We start from the raw sequence: 10,622 nt of genomic DNA, 5'->3' as shown, positions 1-10,622 counted from the left end.
CCTTTTTGTAGTGATTTAGACAGACAACGTAAACAAAATTCTCCAAGCCTGAAGTAAACAAGAATCTGCTCTTATCTTTGGATTGAAAAAAAAACCCAAAAGATCCTGGAAAATATTTTGAAGACGAACGATGTATTCGACTGATTAAAGAAAGAAAAACTGAAAAAAACTTATTGATTACTGCTATTACATACAATTCCTACGTTTGATTGATCTGTTTTTACAGAATCCCATCTTTTTCTTGCGAAATTTCCTTTATTTTTTTTACGTCAATTTGATGAACTGATGCGTCATGGATGCGGAGGCGATACAAAATGCAGCAGAGCAATAAGAACGCACGGATTTAACCTAAAGAATTTGAAGATAGATAACGCCAGAATGAAAGTAACGTGTAATTCGTTCAAAAATTGTGATTACCATTTTTTAAAAAAGTTTTTAACAAAAATTTGAGGAATTTTTGAATTACCAATTCCGATGTGTATTATAATCAAAGTTCTATCGGTCATAGGAATATAAGGAATGGATCAAACCATTCAGTGTTTGGTGATGGTAGTAATGGTGATAACAGCTCAGGGAATGGTAAGAAATCTATAACATTGATGCATGTTTTCAACCAAAAGAACCCCAGCTCCTAGTGTTATTCTGCCTGATACTTTCTCTCTATTGAGAAGAATCTTTCTCATATATTCTTTACAGTCAAATGACTACTTGAAACTCAGTTACTATAAATGACAACAGTTTTGCCTGAAATTTTACATCTTGGAAGGAAGTGCCTTTTTAAAATACGGAATATTTACTATCTTCATAGAGATCTACTTTCTTGCTCAAAATTTCCATCTGTCTGTAAAAAAAAAAACTTGGGCACAGTCTAGGAATTGTAAAATGCAAAACAAGTCCCTTTAAAACTGATTCAAACACTTCACAAAAATACTTTAATTTTACTTTTGACATTTGATTCCACCTTTGTTTTCAGAGGTCCGTGTTGGCTCTGTTTGCTCGTGAATTGTATATTGTTTTATATGAACTTTTGAAAATGAGAACTGTTATCTTTACATTTCATCTGTAATCAGAGATGTTTTCGTAAAGAAGAATTTGTGTCATCCAAGGATGTCTGATTGAATCTCTCTCTCTCTCTCTCTAATTTATCTCGATTGTAATGTCAGTGGTTGTAGAGAAGTATGTTTTCTGAGTGCCATCTATTTATATCAACATTTTAGGCGGGGTCACGGAACTATTTATAAGAGATGCTTTTTTCCGGAAAATGACACATAAGGCCATGCACTTGGAATTTATTTTTTATTTTTGTTACATTTTGTTTTACTTCCAGGGAACACTTCCGACGCCACATTTTTATGTAGACAGAGAGAATGGCGAGACGGGGCGATAGTAAGTACCATCGCATCAGTTCTCGGAAGGATATTTTAATATATTGCAGTACAGAGAAAATTTCCTAACATCCTTTGAAACTTTTAACATGATCCCAATAAGTCATTGTTCCAAGAATGGGGTATTACTATATGGTAATTAATTATATTTTATTTCCAGTTACGTCACATTACCATCTACCGGGAACAAATATCTCTGCTACTATGACAAAGCAAGTTCTCTACACATAAAGAATGCATTCTCTGAACCATGTTACGAGCAAAATAAAGAGATATTGACTGATACCGAGAATACGACCAAAACTTATCCTTACTTTTTCTCCAAAGTTGGAGAGCCACCAGGTATTTTTCAGAAATTCTTTCAAACTATACATGATTGCTCTCTCTCTCTCTCTCTCTCTCTGTGTGTGTGTGTGATTACTTCTTTAAAAAAATCAGGTATACATTGGTCAGTGTCCTTCTTTGACCATCTGTATGCTTGCAAGCATTTTCTCAGAATCCGACTCCTCCTTCAGTTTAATTTGGCCATATTAATTAAATTTTGTACAAGTTTACTGCATTAGATAAATATTCAGTTTAATAATTTTTTTTTTATTTTGATGAAAGGATTTAAAAAAAAAAAAAAAAAAAAAAAAAAATCATTTTTACAAGTTCTCTTCTGTTTAATTAGAAGGAAAAAATTTTCCCATTCTGAAAAGGAAAAAAAAAACAGAACCCAAAAAACTCCACCCAATAATAAAAAAATCAACAGAAAAAGATCAAAGTACTTCCTTAAATCATATGATTCTGATTTCAACTGGGGTTTCTGATCAAATTTGATGCTCAGCCGTCTGTCTATCTGTCTGTCCGTCCTTCTGCTAACTTTTCATCTTTTCTTTATCGGAACTACTGAGCAAATTTCAACAAATCCTAGACACAAAAGATTATTTGATGAAGGGAATTTATATTTGATTTATGTTTGTTCATATTAATGCTCCTTTTCGTCAAAGGGAAGATAATTTAGAAATTACTAAAGCAGCTTGGTAAGGAACCACTGGGATAGAAAAGACAAAACTTGTAGAAAGCTTCCTAATATATACTATAGATTCAAATTTCTTCAAATCACGACCCCTTGGAGGTAGGGGTCATAACAGGGGCTCAAATATTTACAAAGGAATATACAAAAAACTTGTAAGAATAGAAGAGCTGTAATGTTACATTATTGTATACACTTATAAACATCTTTATGAGAGAATTTAAGTTTCCATAATCATAATTCCAGGCCTTGGGTGGAACTTCAGTAGGGGTTAAAGATTAATGTGCGAATATAATGGGAATATGGAGCCACAGTAGGGGTGAAAGTTTGATAAACGAATATATACATGTATGGAAATATTTTCAGGATTTTTTTTCCAAAGGGGGGGGGGGGGTCCATCCCAGTCAAAACATTTCCAACCAAGAAATTTCTTGACAAGCAAAAAAAAAAAAAAAAAAAACAAAAACAAAAACAAAAAAACAAAAACAAAAAACAAAAACGTAAAATCCATTTCCTATACGTGAAAAAAACCTACCTCGTGGTGGTGGTGGTGGGGTTTCCAAGTTTTCGGGAGGGGGGGTCTAAAGTCATTTTTTATTTGCTTCAGTATATACTTTTAATAACTCTGCAAACAGAAGGGGGGGGGGGGTACCCTCTAGATCCGTGCATGATCTTTAAAAATTCTCTTCTTAACATATGGACTAAAGGTAGTCATAAAATATTCTAGAAATTTCAATGAAATGAGAATTCATTTCTTTTTAGTTTTTCCCTAAATCATGACCTTCGGGGCCTCTATAAGAGATCAAAGTAGGACATACAAATGTACAGAGAAAGATCTTTTTAAAGTCCTCAAAAGGTAACCATAATATTACATAGAAAATCCGATGTAGTGAAATTCAAGTCCCATCCCCTCAAAATCGGATCCCAGGCCTCTATAGGGTTATGGTGTATCAGAGTTTGACATTGAAATATATGGAGGAAATCTTGAAAAATCCCGTTTTTAAGAACACAAGGATCATAGATCATATACCAGCAGGATCATATGGCAGCATACATATGTTATGGGGATTCAGATTTATTCAAATCATTGCCCCTTGTGGCTAGGGGGGGGCCACAGTAGGGGGCCTAGGTTTTACTATAGAGAAACACATAGGAAAACAAGATGTGTTTGTGAAACACTGATGCCCCCTAATGGCAGCTTATGGCGAAGGTTAAAGTTTCTCAAATGCAAGTCAAAATCCAGGCCAAAAGATAAAAAATTTTGGTACCCAAAGAAAGGTCTTGTCTCGAGGAATATACCTGTAAAATTTGAAAGCCCTAGTTGCAACTGTTCAAAAGTTATGGCGAAGGTTAAAGTTTTTTAAAAGTAAGTAAAACGTCAAGGTCAAGGTCAAAGTGGTTGGTATCCAAAGGAAGGTGATGTCACAAGAATTACATATGTGAAGTATGAAAGCCCTAGCACCAACCATTCAAAAGTTATGACCAAAGTTAAAGTTTTTCAAAAGTAGGTCAAACTCCTAGGTCAAGGTCAAAAGGTCAAAGTGGTTGGTATCCAAAAAAGGTATTGTCACAAGGATTACATATGTGAAGTATGAAAGCCCTAGCTCCAACCATTCAAAAGTTATGGTCAAGGTTAAAGTTTTTCAAAAGTAGGTCAAACTCCTAGGTCAAGGTCAAAGGGTCAAAGAGGTTGATATTCAAAGGAAGGTCTTGTCACAGGGAATACACATGTGAAGTTTGAAACCCCAAGCACCAACTGTTCAAAAGTTATGGCCAAGGTTAAAGTCTCATAAAATTTTCCAAAAGAGGGTCAAACTCCAAGGTCAAGGTCAAAAGGTCAAATATGATGGTACCCAAAGAAAGGTCTTGTCACAAGGAATACACATTTGAAAAATGAAAGTCACAGCTCCAACCAATCAAAAGTTATGGGCAAGGTTAAAGTTGACAACAGACAAACAGACAGACAGGACAAAAACAATATACCCCGGGATCTTTCGATCCAGGGGCATAAAAAAGCTTTGAAGAATGAAGAAAAATACCAGTGGGATCAGTTGCAGCTATGGCTTTCATATTTTACATGTTTATTCCTTGGGACAAAACCTTCCTTTGGGTACCAACTTATTTGACCTTTTGATCTTGGAGTTTGACTCACTTTTGCACCATAACTTTTGAACACTTGGTGCTAGGACTCATATTTCTCTCATATTTCATACGTGTTTTCAATATGACAAGACCTTTCCATGGTTGTAAATATTGTTGACCTTTTGACCTTGACCTTAGAGTTTGACCAACTTTTAAAAAACGTTGACTTTGGCCATAACTTTTGAACAGTTAGTACTAGGACTTTTGAATTTCACAGGTATATTCATTGTGACAAGACCTTCTTTGGGATACCAACAATTTTGACCATTTGACCTTGAAATTTGACCTACTTTTGAAAAACTTTAATCTTTGCCATAACTTTTGAACATTTGGTGCCAGGTCATTTATATTTTGCATGTGCATATCTTATGACAATGTCATTACCTGCATACCATTAATTTCGACCCCTTGACCTTGGAGTTTGACCCATGTTTAGAAAACAATAATCAAAACATTAACCTAGACCATAACATTTAAATGATTATTGCTTGGGCTTTCATATTTACCAGGTATATCCATTGACACAGGTCCTTTCTCTGGGTAACAACATCTTTAATTTCTTGACCTTGACATTGGAGTTTGACTTGCACTTGAGAAACTTTAACTTCGCCATAAGCTGCCTCTTGTTTTAAAGATAAACGAACAAAGAAATTCGGAGGTATGAATTTTTTTTATTCCATTTAATATACCGATCTGTTGATTGATAGGATGTGGTTCCCTACCAAATGTCACTGGTGCGAAAGACGAGTGGGCGTGTCCAAGGGGCGTGTCTCCGTTATCAGTTCCAGTGTATGAGTCCTGTCATCTGCAGTGTTTCGATGGTGCCAGCATTAAAGTCAGATGTACCGAGAAACTGAAGTTCGACGGCTTGACTTCTCATATGTGCCGTATAGAAAGTACCAGTTTATACTAGTTGAATGACATTTCTATTACCAACTAATTGAGATTTCACAAATTTATGTTCTTCAAAACTGAATTGTTAAAAAAGAAATTCCAGGCATGAAGTATCACTGGGGCATAGCCCCCTCTTCCAATTTTCCCGAGAATACTCTTGTAGTTAATTTAGTATGGAAATTGAAAGTTTACTTAATTTAGAATGGAAATTGAAAGCTCTTTGTACATCTGAAGTACATCTTTCTTTCTTATAACTTAAATATTTTATTAAACAACATTAAATATTTATAAGTTTAGTTTAAGTCTAAATAACATGGCTGGGTTTTTAAAGGCGATTTAAGACAGTTGTTTCTTGTTTTAGCTCGAACGGACAAAACGATAAAAACATCGTCAATTTTTTTCTCCACTGCTAGTACTGTACCTTCATCAGCAGAAAGTATGTATTTGATTTTTTTTCCTTTTAATCCCCGAAGATTCGGGGGTATACAGTTTTTGCCCTACCCTGTTTGTCTGTCTGTTTGTCCGAAAAAACTTTAACCTTGCCCATAACTTTTGATTGGCTAGACCTATGACTTTTATATTTCACATGTGTATTCCTTGTGACAAGACCTTCTTTTGGGTACAAACATATTTGACCTCTTGACCTTGGAGTTTTACCCACTTTTGCCAAAATTTACCCAACTTTAACCTTCGCCATAACTTTTGAACAGTTGGTGCTAGGGCTTTCATATTTCACATGTACATTCATCGTGACAAGAACTTTCCATGGGATTAAACATTTTTTACCTTTTGACCTTGAACTTATAGTATGACCTACTTTAAAAAAAACTTTAACCTTGGCTATAACAGTTAGTACTAGGGCTTTCAACTTTCACAGGTATATTCCTTGTGACAAGAACTTCGTTTGGATACCAACAGTTTTGACCTTTCGACCTTGACCTTAGAGTTTGACCTACATTTGAAGAACTTTAACTTTCGCCATAACTTTTGAACAGTTGGTGACAAGATCTTCCCCTGCGTACAATTAATTTTGATCCTTTGACCTTGGAGTTTGGTCCACTTTTAAAAAACATTAACATTGGCCATAAATTTTGAATTGCTGGTGCTTGGGCTTTCATATTTACCTGTTATATCCAATGACACAAGTCCTTTCCTTGGATAACAACATTTTTGATCTCTTGACGTTGGAGTTTGACTTGCATTTGAGAAACTTTAACCTTCGCCACAAGCTGCCATACGGGGGCATTAGTGTTTCACACACACCTTTTGTTAATAAAGCATGTTTTTGAAAAAAAAATATTTGACCGGAGAAAATATCTATTATTACTTAAGACTGCATTACATAATTATCTGGTTTTGAAAGGAGAGCTAAGACAGCTTTCTTTGTTTTATCCCGAACTAATAAAAAGATAGAAACATCGAGGAATTCTTTCTCTATTGCAAGCACTTTACCTTCAGCAGCAGGAAGTATGCATTTGGTTTTTGTTCTTTTTGTTAATTAAAGACAGATAACACAAACCAAAAACATGGATGCCTGGATTGATATATATTTTTGGACCCATTTTGGTTATAAAAGATGCAAATTTCAAACTTTTGAAAAACTTTCTATCGTGTTCTAAATTCTACCTCTCTGCAATCATCCTTTGATCTATGCCACTTTATATCACTTTAGTATTGTGACAGTATTGGACAGTATTGTGAAACTTTAAATGAAAAATTAAAATCTAGGCCGTTAAACTTATTCATTTTTCTTATATAAACATTAGTTTTTATTTTCATGTTTTTTTTTCTCAAGTTTATATGTATGTTTTGAAAAAAATATTGAACAGTAGAAAATATTATTAATTTATTAAGACTGAATAACATACGAGTATTTAAGACAGTTTTTCTTTGTTCTACCTCGAACTTATAAAAAGATTGAAACATCGAAGAATTCTTTCTTCAGTGCAAGCACTATACCTTCAGCAGCAGAAAGTATGTATTTGATTACTGTTCTTTATAATTGTAAAATTATAAATTGTGAATAATATGTTTACCCCTGTCTGTAATACCACCCCACTTCAGGTAGGAGATAGAATAAAACAGTTTAAACTGCCTCTAAGTTTATTCTCAGTTTGCCGCGTGGATACCGATTCTAAAGCATGCTATGAATACTTGGCTGCTACGTTTGACTTACATTTCATGCTTCAGTGATTGTGGTTGTGTGCATCATTTGCATTATTTCCAGCTTTAAGTAGTATAAAAACTGGAGCATCTTTTGATGCACTTTTCAAAGCTGGAAATTTAATTCTTTGAGACCCCTAGATATGAAGTTAACAATGTACATGTGGGTTTTAGCTATATTTATACATGTATATCTTCTTTACATTTGTTGTAGTTAATGACTGTGATGACTTAATCGATAGAACTTTTGCATTGTATGCTAAAACAAAACTCTCGAGATCGACTTAGCTAAATTCGACCAAAAACTGAAATGAATAGGTAATAACTATTTCTCCGCCAACGCGTTCATTACAGTTTAAAAACCTACTTTTCCCTGAATGAGATCATAAAAGCAAAGATCTCGTGTCACTAGGCGTTGGTACAGAAAGGTCCTCAGTGCATTGACTCGAGTCCAAGCATAGCATTTGTTTGACACATCATATATACAGGTATAGAGTTATTAATGTTTTGACTGTAAAAAAGAAAAGAAAAATAAATAACCAATATAGTGATATTTTCCTTTGTTTTAGATTTGCCTGGTGAAACATTACCCAACTCACTCATCGCAATTATAGTGTCTTCAGGAATCGGGTTTTTTGTTATCATTTTCCTAATGTTCTTTTTTCTTCGAAGATGCTTGTCCACAAATTATAAACTTTTTCGAAAAAGGCTATTTCAGACCGCAGCAATTGACATCGACCATGTTTCAAATTTTGCTGATACGAATTCTGCTGACGGCAGCACTAATCAGGGAGCTGACTGTCTTATTAATAAGAATACAAGACCTGTGTTGTATGGAAGTGATGAGGTCGGTCAGGTTGAAATCGACAAGTTAACGCCAGAGGATCTAGATTTAGATAACTCAGATACTGCAAATGATCGTTCTTGCATTGTCTTTTACCAAAGAACGAATTCTTCAAGTAATCAACACGATTCTGTTGAAGAGGAAAGTGAAGAATATCTTACTGCCAACAAAGAAACTTGTGCATCAGACTCTTTCAATTATCATCAAGATGGAAGAGAGGAAAGTAAGACTTTGTCCCCAATCTCTCCATTTGCAATATCAAATAAACACTTTTATCCTTTGGATGTATCTTCACTGAGAGGTGAAGACCCGGATGATGTTAGGGAGGATGTGGCTTTCATAGAGTGGCATCCACAAAAGGCGGATTATGCAGAACCAGGTAGGCTACCTCGCCACAGACATCGTGGTTCTGTCAAACATCTAAAATGGCTTATTTCTTCAGTAACTAAAATTATTTTCCATTCTCTCTCTATACAGCCTTTCTTCCGATAGAATATTCAGGAAAGAGTAGTCCAGGTGAGTAAATGTACAGTGTGTTACAAACTGTTTTTTTCTCTCCCTTTTTAAACATTCTGTTAAATTATATGCACTTCACCCTTTAAGTCTCATGTACAACAATATCTGCAATGCTGGAAGGCGCTATGGACAACAGTGTGCATTTTGTAGATGACTTGTCTACATTGCTAGACCCAGATGTACAATATAAAAATCCTCGTAACTGGCAAGGACTAGCTCAGGCATTTCTCGGCCTGTCTTACAATAAGATCATGGAAATCCGGTGAGTTTTTATTCTGTAGTATATGTGTATATTTTCTGATACTTTTTTTTTGTTCCGGAGCATAATCATTTCCTTTTTATTTCAGACACAAAACAAAAGACCATTTTAAGGAGGGCATCTTGCCCTTACTGAGTTCCCATGGATACACAGTTTATGACGTGACAAATTATTTTTCCTTATTGCCGTCACGACGAGTTGACGTCATCGAGTGTATTCAGCGATATCATCCAAATTGTCAGAAGTGTGGAGAAATCTATAATAGTCTTAAATCAGATTTGTTGAACGTATCATAATTTAAGGATTTGTTAAGTCAGTAAGTCATGTTCATATTAATTTATAATAGCTAGTTTAAAAATGAATTAATAAACAATTCATGGATTAATACGTGTTGCATGTAACTCTTTGTTTATATTACATGTATGTATATCCTTTTTCTCTAGCGATATACCAATTGTGTATACGTACGTTACTATCTTCGCGGGCTTTCAATATTGAATCTGATGCTATATCCCTGGAGAAATGGATCATTTATTTGCAAGTCGTAAAAAATGATTTTATTTCAAGTAGGATTTTTTAGCGTTGTCAAATCGAACGATTTTTAGTAATCGGTTACTTGCTTAATTTTTGGATGTTTTTTACATTTCACCTGAACATTTGAAAACATTTTACTCACGATATAGATTTAATGTAATATTGAACATACCGCATTTGAACTTTATTTTCAATTATAAACATACATCTGAGTAGAATGTAAAATGACATATCCGAGTAACCTAGTCGAATCGTTCGACGGTTAACCGTTTAATAGGGTATTTGTTGTCAACTCTAGATTTTTCAAAACAGTAATCACATCATACACGTGTACACGTATTTGTGGAATGGAATTCAGAAACTTTAAAACAAAACATACATGTAAATTGCAATATGAAAATAAAGCTAGATGTCTTAAATCAATTTTTTTTGTTTTAGTTTTTTGTTTGTTATTTGTCGTTGCTGTTTTAGTGCGTTGTTCTATTTTTAAAATTTGAATATATATATAAGCGGTCCATCTATTTGTGGTTGTGTTAGAAAGTGCACATGGGGAAATGAGACAATATTTTTTTTTGTTTCGATAGTAATTGATTTTATGGACAAAACAAAATAATTTATGACAAGAAGATTAGATGTAAGTATTTTATTGTGTTTGTGTCATATTCTTTATAATTGTTTATTGTATATTGTTGATTTCGACACGATATATCCCAGTGAGCTTGAAATAAAAGGTACCATAGAGTCTGACACATCAGTTTCACATTTGGATATTTTACTAGAAAAAGACTTTAATGGCAATCTAACAACAAAGCTTTATGATAAACATGATGACTTTAACTTTTCAATCGTCAACTTCCCTTACTTATGCAG

General features: G+C 34.2%; 1 protein-coding gene across 1 annotated transcript; it reads left to right on the top strand.

The window, feature by feature from the left end:
• The first annotated feature begins 218 nt into the window (after positions 1-218).
• LOC133173325 (uncharacterized) lies at positions 219-10,175 on the top strand. The gene is made up of 9 exons (XM_061308316.1): positions 219-579; positions 1,328-1,386; positions 1,546-1,727; positions 5,250-5,438; positions 5,798-5,872; positions 8,169-8,822; positions 8,921-8,959; positions 9,047-9,221; positions 9,307-10,175. The coding sequence occupies exons 1-9, from the start codon at positions 520-522 to the stop codon at positions 9,512-9,514; spliced, it is 1,641 nt and encodes a 546-aa protein (XP_061164300.1). The 5' UTR covers positions 219-519; the 3' UTR covers positions 9,515-10,175.
• Positions 10,176-10,622: the final 447 nt, after the last annotated feature.

Source organism: Saccostrea echinata, unplaced genomic scaffold (assembly GCF_033153115.1).
Source record: "Saccostrea echinata isolate AGI-Se365-2 ecotype Australia unplaced genomic scaffold, CSIRO_AGI_Sech_v1 ptg000056l, whole genome shotgun sequence".
In the NCBI taxonomy this organism is placed as follows: Eukaryota; Metazoa; Mollusca; class Bivalvia; order Ostreida; family Ostreidae; genus Saccostrea; species Saccostrea echinata.
The sequence above is the reverse complement of the archived record's forward strand: the minus strand, read 5'-3'. Positions and strand labels throughout refer to the sequence as shown.

Coding starts and splice junctions, on each gene's coding strand:
- LOC133173325 (XM_061308316.1), top strand. CDS start 520: ATGGATCAAACCATTCAGTGTTTGGTGATGGTAGTAATGGTGATAACA. Junction 580..1,327: donor TGATAACAGCTCAGGGAATG/GTAAGAAATCTA, acceptor TTTTACTTCCAG/GGAACACTTCCGACGCCACA. Junction 8,960..9,046: donor TTCAGGAAAGAGTAGTCCAG/GTGAGTAAATGT, acceptor TCACCCTTTAAG/TCTCATGTACAACAATATCT.